Here is a 19,090-nt window from a genome sequence, read left to right on the forward strand (position 1 = left end):
GTTGAAGCGGTGTCACACCGCTATACTGGCCCCATGCTTATTGCCCGTAAGGCCAGTCCTGAGATATACGTCAATCGTTTAATAGCACACGTCACACGCAGTGCAAGTGTTATTTAAAACGTTAAACTTCTAACTCTAACTCTACAAGTGTTATTTTTGCCTAAATAAGTATAGGGTATTTGACTACTAGTCAAATCAGTTTCTTTTTTCGAACTGTCAAAACGATTTTGCTACTATGGAATTTATATGAAACACTAGCATGTGACGTCACAATCAAATTACCTACACTTTAAAGTTTTATACGGATATTAAAATAGTAATTGTGTCTAAAAATAACTGCTGTCTACGTTTCTCTATGAATCTTCTGGTGCTTTAATTCATGCATGATGTAAAATAATTTATTTTAAATACAGTCAAATATACCCTATTATTGCAGCTTTGAAATTCGTCTTCAATTTGGAAATAGGTAGTCATTTGTTTTACTTTGTTTTTCGGGCCAAAGTTGTATTGATACCCGAGCAAGCGAAAGATTCCAAAATCGTAAAGTGGAATCTTGAGCGACCTAAAGTTCATGGGAGAAAGCATCAATAATGGACTTTGTTTAAATGTTGTCCCATAAAATCCGATGTCTGGATATAGATAGATACATAGAATACTCTTTATTGGCACACCTCAATAAAAAGATACAAAAGAAAAGAAGAATTCGATTAAATGTAGAGGCAGACAACAGGCGGTCGATCGCTTAAAAATATAGGTAACTAGCGACTAGCGACCCGCCCCGGCCACAGAATAAATAATAGTACTAAGTACAGAAGACTCACTCTCTAACAAAACGCGTCTGTTACGATCAGCACAGATTGGGCGCTAGGTGGCGACAGCGCCACGCGCGGCTTATGGCTAGCCACCAAAATTGGGGCGGAACGGATGTACTTTTAGCTACCTGTAGCAAAGCGACGAAATCGCACGGGTTAACAAATTATACATAAATCTTCCTCTTGAATCACTCTATATTTAAAAAAAACTGCATTAATATCCGTTGCGTACGCGTAGTTTTAAAGATCTAAGCATACATACAGACAGCGGGAAGCGACTTTGTTTTATACTATGTAGTGATGATTATTATAATAAGTACCTATACCTACTAAAGTTATATGATGTTTTTTGTGACCGTAGAAGGTCGCTACTATCTCTAAAGATATCTTCCATCTTCAGAAGTGTGTCTCGTTTTTATCTACACTCCATTGCAGTGTGCCCTTAATATAATGTTATGAGTACATACTTAAACATAAACGTACAAGTATTTCCTCAAATATACATGGAAATATTACTGTTTAGATGTTAAATGTTCTTTATAAATAAACTCGCTGTCAAAAATATCTGTAGGATTCAGTATATCTCGCCTCCAGGATACCAACTGAGCTACCGAGGATTAACTGCTGCCAGGGCATAATTAAATTCATTTTTAGTTTAGTTCGTGCACATTAATGGTTCAAAGTCTAGTCAAAAGATATAAACAGCTACAGTCTATATCACCTCTCTTATCTCTGGATTTACGTAGTACAGTCGACGTCAAAAATATGTATGTATATAAAACAGAAACAACAGAGTAAAATATGTAAGTGTATGTACAAAGGCGACCGTATCCCTAATAGAGATCTCTTCCAGCTAACCTTTGAGAAAATGAGAGAGGAACAAACAAACACTAAAAGGTGAAAGACAACTAAAACACTGTGGACACACACATAAAGTAGGACGAGAATAGAAAAAAGAACAAGGAAATATAAGCCAGTAATATGCACCTTACTCCTTTGTAATAAGGCGAAAATTGTAAACATATCTTTGACATCGACTGCACATATATCTACTTATAGTATACATCAATATGCCGCTGTTAATCGTTATCTATACTCGATATTATATCACCTACATTTACACTGAATTTCGAAATGGATAAGATAACGGTATTAGCAAGCTGTAGTCCTGAATTTCATACAGAGTAGGGCGTGATATCGCGGCCTGTAGGTGGTTTTATAAAATAGTGTTAATTTAAGTTTTTTTAGTACTTTAAGTGTTGTGAAATGGCGCTGAAAAGTTTTGTTTTGTTGTCTCTGCTTTTGGCGTGCGTGGTCGCGCAAAATAGATGTAAGTATTATTTGATTTTTTTGTTGATGATGTAAGACGTTTTATCTTGAAGGTTAATTGTTGCTAATGATTGATTCAAGATTTAACTATAAAATATACAGGTAGGTAACGATTTAGTTTGTTACAAAATTGTTGTAATTTATTTATTTACGTAAACTTTTTTGCACATAGAAAGAAAAATGTACAAATTGTACCATTGAGTCAAACATAGACATAAAATTAAATGTTAGTGCAGGAGAAATTAAGCAATTTTTTATTATTATTCACTCTATTTATTTTTCATCACAAGTTAGGTTGTTTATAATATGGGTATAAAAATAAAATACAAAAGCATTTACAAAAACAATACAAAAACTTATAAACATATTATAAAAAACCTAACCTAGGGCGCCGCCAGCAGCGGGGCAAGGCCCAAGCTGCCGGTGGTCAGGGCTGCAGAGAGAGGAACCGGCGGACTATCCGCGCCGTGTCCAAGATCACCGCCTTCTGCATTATTATTATTATTATTATTTAGAAAAAGAAGTTATTTTGGTTTTGTATTCGTTTTAATAATAATAACGGAAGCAGTGGAAATATGTCTTGAATTACATAAATATATATGCAATTACACATAATACACTACACTTTTTGGTCCTTCGAACCGGATTGTTTTTTGTCACGTGATGATTCAGTGAGTCACTGATCGATCGACACAGTATAATCATGATGACGATAATATATTCTCCGAAAGTGTTTGATATGCCGTCAAAATAAAAACCGACATAGTACTAGTACTAGTATATAAGTACCCTTACCACGAGTCACGGACCGTGTCAACACTGAGATATACGCTAACGTCTACGTAACTTACTTTCTATGCATCTCGCTCGTACTGACACATGTACTACAACTCAAGCCTTCTTGAGCTTTGCTCTTAGGCACAGTCAATTTGCGTAAGGATGTACTATACCTAATTTTTTTAAAGTAGGTACTCGTACTTTCAATTTGTAGCACGCATCTATACTACAGTTTCCCAATGCGGTAATTAATTTAACAAGTAATTTCAACTATGTATAAATGTTTTCTGTAATGTCAATATCCAGAGGAAAATGGGGACTACGTTTGAGTGGAGAAGCGGCCATCCTCTTTCCTCTTAAGTACCTAGTAACACTACTATAGGTACCTATAAATTATAAACTATTTTAAATAGATGTCATCTGAAGACCCGTATCCGGTCTCTTGCGGGCTTGGTCACTTTTCAGTATATGACATCTATTCTATTTCAGTTTACATTCAGTACAGTTATCGTTATGTTTATGGTTTTAATAAAAATAATGTTATCGTTTGTTCTTAATGTTCTTAGAAGGAAAACATTCATCATATTTTATTTATTTATTTATATGAGCCTACAGTGTCCCGCTGCTGGGCAAAGGCCTCCTTCCTCCCTATCCACGTGTCCCGGTCTTGACCCGTCTCCGACCAGTTCCTGTCAAATGCGTCAATGTCATCTCGCCAACGCCGTCAAGGTTTGCCGCGACCCCGGGTTTGATATGGGACCCAATTGGTTGTTATTTTAGCCCACAAATCATCCGGCATACGGATAATCATCATATATCAAACAGACGCTGACTGTGCTCTATTGCAGGACGATTTAACTAGCTTTGGAACATATTGTGTGCAAAATAATCTGTTTTTAAATAGTGACAAATGTTCAGTTATTACTTTCACTCGGAAAAGGGATCCTATTGTATTCAAGTACCGGCTGTGCAGCAGTACTCTAACACGACAAAATAGTATACGTGACCTAGGGGTGTTAATGGATTCAAAACTAACGTTTAACCCACATATAGATGGGTCAATTTCACCAAACGAGCATTTTTGTCTAATTCCCATGGAATTTTGAAATACCAACATTACACAAAAAAAAATATGCTGATAATTTGATAAAAAATATAATAAACATTAATTTTCTTATGGGGTAAAAATATTCATAAAACTATAAAAGTTATTTCAATTTAAAATTTTGGTCATGGCACGGGAATTAGTGTGTCCATGGGAATTAGATTTTACTAGCACGGAAATTAGAACATGGCACAGGAATTGTTTTCTTAGCTTATTTTGGTAGTTAAAACTATTATTTATGTATATTTTAATCTACAATAATATACTTCAACCATACTGAAGCGGCATCGAACATATTTATCTACTTTAATTTTAGTTTCGGACGACAAATCTACGAAAGTATGATACACTAAAAACTACGTATTTGACTAATAGTTTCCTTGATTTTAATGGCAACTAATCTCTCTTTCTTAGTAAAATATATATATTTCAAAACAATACTTTGAGTAGTTGCGTAAACATGTCCGCCTTACATACAAAACTATTCATTTAAAAAGTGTCATTATGTATCTGCATGTAGATAGGTACAAGGTGTATGATCTGCTTTATGGCCGTATAGGAAATGATACTAAGAAATAAATAGGGGCACAGAGAGAAGAAGTTATTTTGTAAGTTAATCTGAAGAAATCGAATATGCTGCCTTCATAAATTCATAACACAAACAATTGTTTAACCACATATGAGGTAAGGTGGGGTAAGACTATCACCGGGGTAAGACTATCACAGACAGACAGACATGACGAATCCATAAGGGTTCCGTTTTTTGCCATTTGGCTACGGAACCCTAATAAGGTATCTAATAGTATTACGGTTTTAATACCCCCCTGGCATTGTCTAAAATAACCGACTTGGTTTCACATTACATCTCAAAACTTTTTTTGTAGTAGAAGAACTGCGTTGCGAGACTTGCATCTTTTTACATGTAATGTTTTTGATAGGATCCCATCTCTTTTTGTAGGCTGTCCTTCTTTTCAGGTAATCATACCCATACCATACTGATACTATGTATACACATATCATAACTATATACATCTTTATTCATACTCACATCGTACATCGTAGTGTACCTTTACTTTCCCTACTAATTGTAAGAACTAAAAGGTAAATTTGTTATCGCATATATTTCTATAGGATTACAAACTTATTTATGCAGTTATTAGATCTTTAGAACGTGACTAATATTGCAGTATTATTAGATTTTTATTGGCTTAAAAAGCTTAAACCTAATTACGTTTCAAATTTGGAACTTGTGGGTATGCTAGAAGTACCTTAGAATAATGATGATCGTGAGTGATTGTGTCAGTGACAAAACTAAGGGATTTTAAAGTGCATTAATTCTTAGATTACATGTTCAAATTAAATGTTATTTTGACCGTGCCACTTTGTTTTGCTCGACTTGGCGGCGGCACTGCCGTGTCCCCAGATCCTTTGTCCTTCCCCGGGCCTCAAACTATCTCCATGCCAAATATCATCAACATGATATTGGTTGAGCGGTTTAAGCGTGACGAGATAACAGACAGACAGACAGAGATACTTTCGCATTTATAATATAGTAAGAATAGGATATATTTAATTTTTCTTGTATTAGAAAAGCTAATTTATAACAACTAATCTATTAAACGAGCAATTCTTGTATATATTTCGGGGATCTCGGAAACGGCTCTAACGATTTCGATGAAATTTTATCATATATGAGGGTTTTCTGGGGTGAAAAATCTATCTAGGTAGGTGTTATCTCTGGAAAAACGCGCATTTTTGAGTTTTTAGGTAGGTAGGTACCTATATGTTTTCCAAGCAAAGCTCGGTCTCCCAGATATTTAAACTTTATACGGCATACGCTGTCAGCTGTCAAATTTACAAAAACAAAACATTGCAAATGTGATTCATTTTGTTTCATGTAACCTTAGGTACAGGTATTATAATATGTAATAATTCCAGAAATAGTTTTATGTTTATATAATATTTTAATGTTATAATATGATCAATGAATAAGGTAAGGTGGGGCAAGACTAACAGTACAAGGATTCCATACAAGTGATAGTCTTACTCCGGTGTCGTCTTACCCCACCTTACCTTACGTATTAAAATTGCCCGGGTTATTCGGGTCGATCCTGTATGTAAGTACTATAGTACTTATACTAAAAAACTATTCACAGATTTTTGTGCATTCTTTAAGATTTCCTTAAATGTAAAATAGAAAGATATACGTCGTATTATTATTACATATAATATATATTCAATGCCAATATATATAAGTAATAATAATATGACGTAAACATTGCCAATTAACTTACAGTGCCCCCAATAAAAGATTTGTTGACAATATATGTAATACTTTCTAATTCCCGTGCCACTTAATCAGCTGTTTTAGGTAAATTTGTTATGGGAATTAGGGCACGGAAATTAGAATTCGTAATAAAAAAATTCGCCAAAAATTTAAATCGTGTTTGACCAAACTGTTATGTTATCGCTTACATAAAGATACATAAAGGGCTCCTAAATATGACAATTGCTATTGAAAAGCTATGTGGAAAATAAAATTTATAAGGGGCATCGAAATTAGAAAAAAATTGTCGCCCACCCGGATTCCGAAATACTTACGCGATTTGCTCGAACACGCCGCGGCTTGACTTACATCCGCTTGCTTTGAGAGACAGCCGAATACTGCCAGTACAGGTGAGGCGGGACACGAGGCGGTTCAAATACAAACGTCGGCTGTCAGAGCCCTTTGAGTTTTGCCGACGAAATTTTACTCGCGCGCTCGGACAAAATTTAAACATCGATCACGAGTTATTTACCACAATGAAGTTAATAGTATATGTGCTCAGTGATAGTAAATATCATCTAGTTTAAGTATTTGACACTAAATTAGTGATACTAATGTAGAATTTTTCGTAGGATTTTTCATTATGCTCAAAAGTAGATTCCGGACAGGGCACGGGAGTAGTAATTTGAGCCTTTAGGTATTTTTATGTGTACTCTAAAAACCAACTAATCAGTGAATTCATATGGAACTCGGTGTGAAAGTGTGACTTCTTTATGTAAAAAAAAAATGGTAAGTATTGTCTGATGCTAACCCGCGATTTTCATCACGGACAGAAAAAAAATCGTGTTCAGAAATTGACCCAGATCATATTTTAAACAAAGCATACAAACAACTGGGCTTCGTTCTTCGCATAGCAAAACCTTTTCGTAGACCTCTCACTTATAAACTTCTTTATAATAGTTATGTTCGTAGTAGATTGGAATTTGCTTCTGTAGTTTGGAATCCTTTCTTTAATGTCCATAAGACCCGAATTGAAAGACTCCAGAAAAAGTTCATTAAAGCACTGGAATTTCGAGTGGGTCGTAACTATGTAAATTACGCTTCCTCGGCTACGCATCATAATATCCAGCCGCTTTCACTTAGACGGTCCTGTACAGATTTAGTATTTTTATTCAAAATTATTAATAATGTTGTAGATGCCCCTGACTTACTACATAAAATTGGCTTCCGAGTCCCCCGTAAGAACGAACGTAGTTGTCGCAGTAAGGCATTATTTAGCATTCCTAACAGCAGAACGAAACACGCACAGCATTCGTATATTGGGCGCGCATGTAAACAGTACAATGAAAAATGTATGGACGCAGAATTGTTTGGCAGTTCATTAAATCTCTTTAAGAGGACTGTATATTCTCTATTAAAATAAGGGTGTAATGTTGTAAGCATAGTAGGCACTGGTTTTTTGAGTATCTTCTCTTGTTCACTCATTTGTTATGTACAACTATAAGGTTACACTTTTTTATTATTTTTTTAATTGTACCTCGATACAATTTGTAGATTAGGGAACTAAATTAAATAAATAAATAAATCAATCAATTTGTAGCTATTAGCTAAGTTGCTCTTATGTTTATTATAAGACTGTTTGTTTCTCAATAAAAAAAAAAAAAAATCAGTCATAAAAGCTAACACATAATGTATTATTACCGTCTGTATCGTGATTCAGCCGCCGCGCCTAGCGCTCAATAAATGTATCGCTAGCTGATAGCGATAACTGTTATCAGCACAAAGGAGACTGTAGTTAGTTACCTACTTACTTACTGGACATGTTTGTATTGGCAATGAAATAAAAAAACTCGCGGACGTCTGTGGAACTATGCTCCCTGCAGAGGTTTTCTCGAGGGACTACATAATGAAGTTGTTCAAAAAAGAAGAAAAGCTCAGTGTTGTTTATAACGTTTATTTTTAGGCTTAAAGACTCGAGCCCTCAAGACTCGTAAGTCTTGAACTCGACTATATTTGAGAATTGTATGTAGGTATTTATTTTACGCGTATGGATGTAAGAAATCGTCCTTGTCGCCTTTGAGGCGTTAAGCCTCGAGAGTCTTGAGGGTTCGAGTCTTTAAGCCTCGAAATGAGCGTTATTCATAACACTAAGAAAAGCTACATTATGAACGAATAAATGAATGTAAATATCATATTCTAAGAAAAAGTGACCAAGGCCTCCAGTGCCCCAGGCTGCAATTTTCTGAAAATAAATTAATTTGTTCTAATACTTCTAATAGTATTAATAAGCAAATTTTTTAGAAATTAAGTTATCAATGTATTTAACGCAAAATACATGCAATAAAATAATCCAAAGTTAACATTACTTATCGAGTTATCAACGCAAACCGTTATCAGATTACAAATAAAGGGGAGAAGGAACGGTATTTCGATATGTTGCCATGCAAATATACCATGTAAGCATAAAGGATGACTCATGTTAGACCGGGCTGGGTCCGGGCCGGAGCTTCCGGCGCTTCGTTTTCTATGGAAAGTATCACGTGATTACCGATCAACCGTCATAAAAAAAACCGGCCAAGTGCGAGTCGGACTCGCGCACGGAGGGTTCCGCACCATCAACAATAAATAGAGCAAAACAAGCAAAAAAACGGTCACCCATCCTAGTACTGACCCCGCCCGACGTTGCTTAACTTCGGTCAAAAATCACGTTTGTTATAAATAAAAAACAGAATAAAATAAAGATTTAAGTGGGGCCCCCATCCCCACTTAAATCTTTATTTTATTCTGTTTTTAGTATTTGTTGTTATAGCGGCAACAAAAATACATCATCTGTGAAAATTTCAACTGTCTAGCTATTACGGTTCGTGAGATACAGCCTGGTGACAGACGGACGGACGGACGAACGGACGCACAGCGGAGTCTTAGTAATAGGGTCCCGTTTTTACCCTTTGGGTACGGAACCCTAAAAATGGACGCCTCGGCCCGGTCCAGCGTGAGTCATCCTTTAGGCTATCGTTTTAAAACGACATTCTAAAATAGTTAACAAGTAACGTATACAGTATTTAAGTCTGCTACTAGTTTTTGTCGCTAAAAATTGTTATACAAAGAAAATTGAGCGAATAAAAGTTTTGTATGTAAAACTTGTACTAACTAATCGTAAAAAAAAATATTTATTATTTTCTCGAGCATAGAAAGAAAGAGCGTCTTTGGCCAATTTTAAAGGCGAGCTGATCTTCTATTCCTATATACCTTACATGATTAGAATATAGCGAGAAAGATGGTGCTGCGATCTATACTATTTTGTACAATTTCAAATTGTATGCTTGTGATTTCAGATCGAGTATGCGTGTCTTCAACAAGCCAGTGCCAAGCTTTGGAGTTGGGTGATTCTCAAGCCATCTGCACCCCGGTTGAGTCCAGGTTAGTTATATCCAGAGATCGGACAAATTTGCGACATTGCTCGCAATAATGTGGACATGACTCCAAAATTGATTAAATAATTAATCATTTAATTAATTTCTTACCTGAGATTTAATTTTGTTCCCTAGTCAATAAATAGCACTTAATAAATAGCACTTAAATTACCTGTTATGTCCATAAACCTTGACATGACAAAAGCATTTGACCTTGTAGATCATTTAAAACTGCTTAAAAAATTAGATAGTTATGGAATTAGAGGTCAAACAAATGACTGGCTTAGATCTTATTTAACCAATAGACAGCAATGTACTGAAATATCAAAATTTGTTGAGATTGATAATAGCTTGCATAAATTAGTATACAGATCACCTTTACGTACGGTTGTTTCAGGAGTACCTCAAGGGAGTAACTTAGGGCCACTTTTATTTTTAATCTTTATCAATGATCTTCCTAAAGCCACTAAGCCTAAAACCATACTTTTTGCAGATGATACAACCATCGTAGTCAGGAGTCAAAACCAACTTACATATGAGTCAGATATCAACGATGCCTTGACAGAGATGAATGATTGGATACTTGATAATAATCTTCTAATAAATCTGAGTAAAACGCAATTTATGCAATTTCATTCTTCCAGAACAACACCGCCACAAATTAACATTAATATTGACAACATTCCCTTACAGAAAAGTAATATCATTAAATTTTTAGGTTTAAATATTGACTCCTCACTAAATTGGAGAGAACATATTAGCTCAGTGTGTAAAAAACTTGACCGTTTCATATTTGCCCTAAGAAAACTACGTCAGTCTGTGTCTTATGAAGCCGCCCTCACAGCTTACCACGGTCACGTCTCATCTATTCTCAACTATGGCCTCATCATCTGGGGTAACTCTGTTGAAGTGGAAAGAGCGTTCAAATTACAAAAAAAATGTGTACGTGCAATATCTAACGCTCAAACTGGAAGTAGCTGTAGACCATTATTTAAAAAACTCAAAATCTTACCTCTAGCATGTATGTACATTCTAAAAATCTGTAATTTTGTTAAAAAGTTTCCAAAGTACTATGTCAAACGTTCCGATATATATTGTTCAAGCAACCCTAGACCACAATACAAAAATATGCTAAATCAACCGCGATGCATGACTGACATTTACAGAAGGAATGCTTACAATGCAAGTATTGTAATATACAATAAATTACCAGTCCAAATAAAGGAACTCGAGGGCAAGGAATTTACTAAAAAACTGAGATATTGGCTCAATGATCGCTGTTTTTATACTGTAAAGGATTTTATGAATCATACGGATTCCGATTCTTAAATTTTACTGATATAACTCGTCATGTTACCAATTGTCGCATTTATTTTGTATGTAGAATTTAAATGCTAAAATATCCTTTGTAATTGTAAAATTTGCATACTGTTTAAAACGGTCGGAAAAGGTGAAACATACTTATTTATTACACTAACACATGTAATCTTAACCCTTTTTCTGCGAATAAATTATTGTTTGTTTGTTTTGTTTGTTTTTTGTTTGTTTGTTTAAATATATTTTTGATATAAAAAAATAAGTACCTACAGAAAATTTGGAAAACATACTAATTATTTTTTTAAATAAATTTACATTATAAGAACTCTTTGTGTTATTTATTGATTAGGAATCAAAATTAAACCTCGGTCCGGGAGCTCAAAATCTATTTACATATTTGGCCAAACGGCTGGTTGAGGTCACTGGGAACAAAAGAGCTGGCAGCTTCCTCGCTCAACGAATAAGCGTTGCAATTCAGCGAGGAAATGCTGCCAGTATCTTTGGTACTATGCCCCAGGGGCCCTCTTTAGATATAGATTTTTAGTTTTCCTTTTTTAAGTAGTAGTTTTAGTTTTGTAGGTAGGTTTAATTTTATTTAGGTTACTTTATGTTGTTTATGTTGTTGTTCAATAAAAATAACTGAAATGATTAAATGATTAATTATTTAATCAATTTTGGAGTCATGTCCACATTATTGCGAGCAATGTCGCAAATTTGTCCGATCTCTGGTTATATCAGAGAGATTAAATAGTATAGAGGGAATCTTAATATGCTAATGTTAGTAGTAGTAACAACGCATTCATAAAAATCTCGTTCATAAAAACTACTTATATGCACAGTGCACACTCTAGCCGTTAGCCATGGCCCACTTAGGACGGTTTTTGTTTTAAAATCAGTGAAATTTAAGTAACGTATTTGTCCCGATTACTTTCAGAGTGGACTGCGCGTTGCAGCTAGCGCGCGGCACAGCTGACGTGGGCTTCTTCAGCGATGAGGAGCTCCTGGTCCTCGCCCAGACGCAGCCCAGCGACCACCGCGTCATTGCCACTGTCAGGGACGTCACTAAACCAGGTCAGAGACAGACTATACGTCCAAGGGCCATTTCCCACCTTCTCATGGTCTTACCGACTTACGCCGTACAGACCGAATCGCGGGAGCCGTGTAACGCTCCGCTACACCATAGACAAAAAATACATTAGATTGCTCACTCCATACATCAGATTTGATACCAAAAAGACTATTAATTTCAGTGTCTACATCTACCATCGAGTAGTGGAACTATCAGTACTGCTACTTGACAATAGATGTAGCACCGACCGGAAAGTCTTATGCTCAACAACATAAGACTAGATGCTAATAGTCTTTTTGGTATCAAAACTGATGTATGGAGTGAGCACTCTTGTCTTACTATATTTCTCTATGGCTACACGTTGCTTCTTGACTCCCTACAAAATTCTTTAGCTCTTTCCGCATCTCTTTATTCTATTCTATCCTCACCGTACTCATCGACCAACATCTTCCAGGTGCGGTGTCCTTTCAGGCAGTGGCGGTGGTCCGCAACACACACACCAATGGACTAGAGGGACTGCGTGGCAGCAAGTACTGCCACCCTGGCTTGGGCGAGGCTGCGCTGCGCTGGTCGCCGCGCGTTGAGAAAGAGCTTGAGACCAAGGTAAGATACAAGAGTTGAAGAAAAAAACACATGATTTGAGTGGGCAGGTCCTTTCTTGACAGAAGAAAGTGATCTGAAGATCGAGTGGTGTAAATCACGCTTAGAAAGGGACTATAGGTTCGTATATCCGCAACACATAAACTAATGGACTAAAAGGACTGCGTGGCAGCAAGTACTGCCAACCTGGCTTGCTGCGCTGGTCGCCCCGCGTTGAGAAAGAGCTTGAGACCAAGGTAAGATTCAAGAGTTGGAGAAAATAACACATGATTTGAGTGGGCAGGTCCTTCTTTGACATACATACATACATATAATCATCACGCCTATTTCCCGGGGTGGTAGGCATGAGACCACGGATTTCCCTTTGCTACGATCCTGACATACCTCTTTCGCTTCCGTTACTTTCATAACATTCTTCATACACGCTCGCCAGTTTAGGGTGCTCTTGACCTGACCTTTCTTCAGGATTTCCCTGATCAGAGAACCATCATACGACATTTGACGATGGAAGAAATAAGTGATCTAAAGATCGAGTGGTTTAAATCACGCTTAGGGACTATTGGTTCGTATATCCGCAACACATAAACTAATGGACTACATATGGCCTACGTGGCCTCAAGTACTGCCACCCCGGCTTAGGCGAGGCTGCGCTGCTGCTGCTGGTCGACGCGCGTTGAGAAAGAGCTTGAGACCACGGCAAATTCAAATCAAATCCGTGCTCTATTGGTGGCCGCGCGTTGGAAACGAACTTGAAACTCGAGTTAAAGACTTAAGGACGAGTCACGCTCACCGAGCTTCCGGCGCTTCGTTTTCTATGGGAAACACCACGTGATCACCGATCAGCCGTCGTAGAAAATGACGTGTTGGACGCATCGGCCCGGACCCGGCCCGGTCTAGTGTGAGTCATCCTTAAAGGACGGAAGATATCTACAACCTGAGTTTCTTTGAAAGTGGAGCCAGTGAGTTCTAATTCTGCCTGGGGCTTAGGCGAGGCTCGTACCGAGTTCTCGGAACTTTTAATACATACTTACTTCTACCTTTTCGGTGAAGGAAATCATTGCAACGAGACCTGCATGTATCTGCAAAGAAACAAAAAGTTTACAGTCCTCAATCCGCATTAAGGATGACTCACGTTAGACCCGGCCGTGTCTGGGTCGCAGCTTCCGGCGTTTACTTTTCTATGATAGATGATAGATGATCACGCGATGCTTTCCATAGAAATCGAAGTTCCGGGAGCTCCGGCCCGGACACGGCCCGGTCTAACGTGAGTCATCCTTTATACTAACGTACTGATTTTGGGCTGGTGAAGAAAGAAAAGTTTATGCTAAAATATATTGTTGTTCCAGGCCGCCAACACCGACCGCTGCCCAGAGGTAGACCACAAGTTCAAGACAGCCGAGGAGATGGAGGTGGCGGCTCTGAGCCACTTCTTCGGAGACTCCTGCCGCCCTGGAGCATGGAGCGCCAACGCTACCGTTGACGCTGAACTTAGTAAGTCAGTGTAGTCTACGATAACTCTACACTGACTAAGCGTGGAAGTGCCACTGTAAAAGTCATATTTTCATGGGCTTTTCACATTTGTGGTGGCACTATGTGTTGACACTGTCATTCTCCGAGTCGGTTTAGAGTTACCTTGGAGTCCTTGGACCTCTGGACTGACCAAATGTACGTCAAAAGTTAAAGGGTGACAGCATAGACCAAGCATAGACGGACTCGATAGAAACTAGTGCGTAAAATAGGAAATTCACAACGAGTGGCTATAAATTAAAAGGAATAAAACACGCCCGAAGGGAATGTTTTAAATCGACACGAGTTGCGAATTACCTATCCACGCACTACCTACTACCTATACGCACATGTATCGTACATCGTTTTACAGCACATATGGCCTTTAAAATTTTCGACATATTGTGCTAATTACCGCGCTAGGGCGGTAAAGTAGCATCATATGTACTGTAAAGAATGTTTTATTACTAAACGTTACTTGGCGCAGTCGGTAGGATTTGTTCTAAAAACTAGTTTTAGGAATTGGCGTGGGCTAGTAACGCCAATTCCTAAAACTAGTGTTTTCCTGGGATTAGTTGGCAAGCGGACCCCAGGCTCCCATGAGCCGTGGCAAATTGCCGGGATAGCGCGAGGAAGATGATGACTCTCTGATTTGTTTTACAGAGCGTCGGTTCCCCAGCCTCTGCGCGCTGTGCGGCCCAAACTCCTCATGCGACTACACCATCGACATGGGCGTCAATGTAGCTGGCATCAACAACAACAACGCACACGTCAAGGCCCTTGAGTGTCTCAGGACTAGTGGTGACGTCGCTTATGTGGCGTGGCAGCATGTCCGCGAGTTCTTCACGGTAAGCTTCATCACTACATAGTATAAAGCAAAGTCGCTTCCCGCTGTCTGTCCCTATGTATGCTTAGATCTTTAAAACCGGATTTTGATGCGGTTTTTTTCAAGATAGAGTGAGTTAAGAGGAAGGTTTATGTATAATTTGATACCCGTCGAAGGGGCGGGTCGTCCTCAATAATTCGCTTATTTTAATTTAGTCGCAACAGCGGTTATCTATTCTTGCTCATCAATTGATCCATCAATGTCAATCCTTTCAAGAACAACTCAACACTAATTTAAATATAATTGTATAATAGGCTCAGCCTCACCTTTTATCAGTACCCCTGTGTACATTTCACTCGATAGCGTGACGTGACGTGACTAAAAATCCTCTCATTTCGTTTGCGAGACGACATTGTTGCGCATTGACTTGCGACCTATCCCCTCCGCAATCACTGGATGACTGAAGACTGAAGCCTATCAAGCCTGCCAGCCACACACGTTCAGTTATGCCTGCGCAAGCGAAGTGCGCAAGCACAACCGAGCGGCAAAAAATATAAATTTTCATATTTTCAATTTTGCTTGCGCAGGCAAGGAGTCATGTCATACATACGTTCAGTTATGCCTGCACAAATGAACTGTGCAGGCATAACCATCGGTTATAACCTAGTGTGTGTGGCCGGCTTTAGCGCGCTGTAACTGAACGAACGACCGATTTAACTGAACGGAAAGAAACACATATTTTTGCTACTTCCTACAGGTTCGCAACAACGACATCACTGGTAACTTCTCCCTTCTCTGCCCCGACGGCACACTGTTAGCCCTCAACACCACAAACATTGCTGCCACGAACGCGCCTTGTGCTTTCGTCTCTCAACACTGGAGCGCCATCGTTGCTACTTCGTAAGTGCTTTATGGCTCATTTAGACGGCGCGCGAACTCACATGCGATTTTAGACGTTGCGGGCCATTGAGGTTACATCAATTCAGCCGACCGATCAAATGACGCAATGTAATGAAACTCGCATGCGAGTTCTCGCACCGCCTGAGCCCTTAACCTTTTCGACGCCGTGTCAAAGACAAAAGCTGTCACTCGGACGCCACGTCACCGAAGTGTCAAAACTGAAATTGAACTCTATGCATGTGCACGTAGGTCTATGTTGCTCTGTGGTATGTGACCGATTAATCCGTCTTTGGACCTGCGGTGCTGATATATCCGTCATTGGCATCCAAAAGGTTAACAGTCCTCTCTTAATGCCTCTTTCTCTTTAAAGCATGACAGTTAGACCGGGCTGGAGCTTCCGGCGCTTACTTTTCTATGAGAGATGACAGGTGATCACGTGATGCTTTCCATAGAAAACAAAGCCCGGCCCGGATACAGCCCGGTCTAACGTGAGTCATCCTTAATGCCACAGTTTATGCCAACATCGCTGGAGAACCCTTGTACAATTTGTGTAAAGAGCATTGCGAAAGACCGGCTGGCAAACATATGCAAATTTTTTGAAGACTAGGTACCTATATGACATTTCTGGTATATAGATTATTTTAGTAGCTAGAGACCAAATACGACCCCGGCCTTACTTAGGGCATGGACTAATCTACCTACTATAGTTGGCCACTGTCTGGCCTTAATCGATAATTGATAACGGGGGCCTTATCCGACATCTATCGCGTCCACATTAAATCAAGGCATGATTCTCTCATTAATTATAAAGTGATGAGTATCATGTGTGGATTCTTAATGTCAAATTTGCCGGATATCGATTCGATCACACGGAACATGGTGTGATACAAGACAAAAAAAAAACAAGAAAGGAAGATAGTGAGTACAGTGTTCCCCACACTAGGCGCAGCCTGTAGCGTGGGAATCTTAGAGAAATTGTAACACATTTAGGTAAGGTCAAGTGAGGTAAATGCAACTATGGGATTATTGCGTCTCTCCGTTCTTTCTCGAATACGATTGGTCGAAACGCCCTCTACTATGCAACGTTTCATGCCTGAGCTACTTGGAAATGAAACATTGCATAGTAGAGGGCGTTTCGACCAATCGTATTCGAGAAAGAACGGAGAGACGCAATAACCCCATAGTTGCATTTACCTCACTTGACCTTAGTGGGGTTGAGCCTTTGCCTCCCGAATTAGGTCCAAGTCTGTGACTCGGGAGTCAGTGATTCCTCCTCTCCTAGGTGTGAGCTCTCAATGCGGTAACAATAGTATCAAAAAAATGTATAATATACCTATTCGTTCATTCCCAGTGTCCGAGCCAACGAGATCCAGACCAACCTGCGCACCTGGTGGCCCGGCGGCACCAGCCCCTCCGACAACTCCTGGCGCTCCACGCTGTACTCGGTGCTGGTGCCGCAGTCCTCGACCGCGCAAGTCACCATGGAGGACACTCTGCTGTCACCCGCCAACTTCACTCAGACTAGTAAGTATCTAAGTGTAAGTCATATGTAATCATAGAAGGTAGCATCCTATAGAAGTGGTCTACGCGTGCCTCCGTGAGGGACAAAACATATAAATTCGACCAATCATAGCGTCGCATTGAGACGCTATGATTGGTCGAATTTATTTGTTATGGTGGGCAACAAATGAATTCGACCAATCACGGTGGTCAATTTACGGTGGGGAATAAAACAAGATGTGAGACTGTGACAAGGACAAACAATAATAGTGCTTTCGCTGCTACTCCTACTGAAAGATACATAAGACTATCCCGTTCTGTCAGTTATCCCCACCAGTCATGCCCAATCCAGTTATACTAGATTCATGTATGTAATACTAGCTTCGCACGGGTTCACAATTTATACATAAACCTTCCTATTGAATCACTCTATCTATTAAAAAAAATCCGTTGCGTAAAAAAAGATCTAAGCATACATAGGGACAGACGGCGAGAAACGACTTTGTTTTATATACGAGGGCTGTTTGATAAGTACCCGTTTTCCAAATGTATTAATATCACGGGCCGAAAATATGTATACAATCGTTTTAAGCCATTTATCAAAGGTGGGATTTTTTTTAAAAAAACAGCATTCTTTTGTTTTTTTCTCATTTGACAGTGATTCAGTGAAAGCGTGAACTTAAAATTGTGAAAATGGGGAAAGAGCAGTATCGGTCTGTAATTAGATTCTTGTTTTTGGAAGGAAAAACATGTGATGAAATAAAAGTAAGAATGCAAGCGGTTTACCATGAATGTGCTCCTTCTATGACAACCGCCAGATACTGGTTTAACGAATTTAAGCGGGGGAGAACAACCGTCTTTGATGAGGATCGCCGCCCAGGCCGCCCAATTGAGGTGACTACAGACGATATGGTTAAGAAAATTGAAAATATCGTTTTAGCCGACCGCCGAATTGAACTTCGAGAAATCGTTGATGCTGTAAATGTTCCAATCGAGCGGGTACAAAACATATTAGAAGAAAAATTGGGTATGAAGACAGTATCGGCGAGGTGGGTGCCGCGTTTACTCACGGAGGAGCAAAAACGGAACCGACTGACTACTTCGGAGCAGTGTTTGGCCGTGTTCAAACGTAACCCGAAGGAGTTTCTGCGTCGTTTTGTGACCGTAGACGAAACGTGGGTCACCACTACACCCCGGAAATGAAAGGGCAGTCGAAGCAGTGGATTTTACCGGGTGAACCTACGCGAAAGTTAGCAAAAATCGTCCCATCGGCTGGATAGGTCATGGCGACCGTTTTTTGGGATTCGCAGGGTATTATACATATTGAGTTCTTAGAAAAGGGGAAAACGATAACAGGACAGTACTATGCCAATTTATTGGATGAATTTGACGCTGTGTTGAAGGACAAACGACCCCATTTAAAAAATAAAAAAGTACTGTTTCATCACGACAACGCACCAGCCACGGACCTAGAGAATAAACTGGATCGAGTACACGGGCCAAAAAGTGTGTCCACATGAGAAGTCAAACCAGAGCCTTGCATCTCGTTCTAATTAGGGTGACCATAAGTCATATGTATGTGGGATATTAGGATAAGTTTAAATGTATAGTTTGGCCAAAAATTTTTCTCATTCGTGCATAGTCGTAGAGAATCATACTGTCTTTTCCCT

The 19,090-nt window shown here is 39.0% G+C and overlaps 1 protein-coding gene and 1 long non-coding RNA gene across 3 annotated transcripts in view; one reads left to right on the forward strand and one right to left on the reverse strand.

Moving 5' to 3' along the window:
* LOC134659713 (uncharacterized) overlaps nucleotides 1-19,090 on the reverse strand; it is a 247,646-nt gene that overhangs the window by 188,494 nt on the left and 40,062 nt on the right. The window lies entirely within an intron of this gene.
* LOC134659696 (transferrin-like) overlaps nucleotides 1,994-19,090 on the forward strand; it is a 32,303-nt gene continuing 15,206 nt past the window's right edge. For both annotated transcript variants that reach the window (XM_063515383.1, XM_063515384.1), the window contains exons 1-8: nucleotides 1,994-2,142; nucleotides 9,625-9,709; nucleotides 11,954-12,090; nucleotides 12,543-12,691; nucleotides 14,035-14,179; nucleotides 14,858-15,042; nucleotides 15,778-15,920; nucleotides 17,272-17,444. In XM_063515383.1, the coding sequence (XP_063371453.1) occupies nucleotides 2,079-2,142; nucleotides 9,625-9,709; nucleotides 11,954-12,090; nucleotides 12,543-12,691; nucleotides 14,035-14,179; nucleotides 14,858-15,042; nucleotides 15,778-15,920; nucleotides 17,272-17,444 (1,081 nt within the window). In that variant the 5' untranslated portion in view covers nucleotides 1,994-2,078. The remainder of the gene's footprint in view (nucleotides 2,143-9,624; nucleotides 9,710-11,953; nucleotides 12,091-12,542; nucleotides 12,692-14,034; nucleotides 14,180-14,857; nucleotides 15,043-15,777; nucleotides 15,921-17,271; nucleotides 17,445-19,090) is intronic.

Source organism: Cydia amplana, chromosome 25 (assembly GCF_948474715.1).
Source record: "Cydia amplana chromosome 25, ilCydAmpl1.1, whole genome shotgun sequence".
Taxonomy (NCBI): Eukaryota; Metazoa; Arthropoda; class Insecta; order Lepidoptera; family Tortricidae; genus Cydia; species Cydia amplana.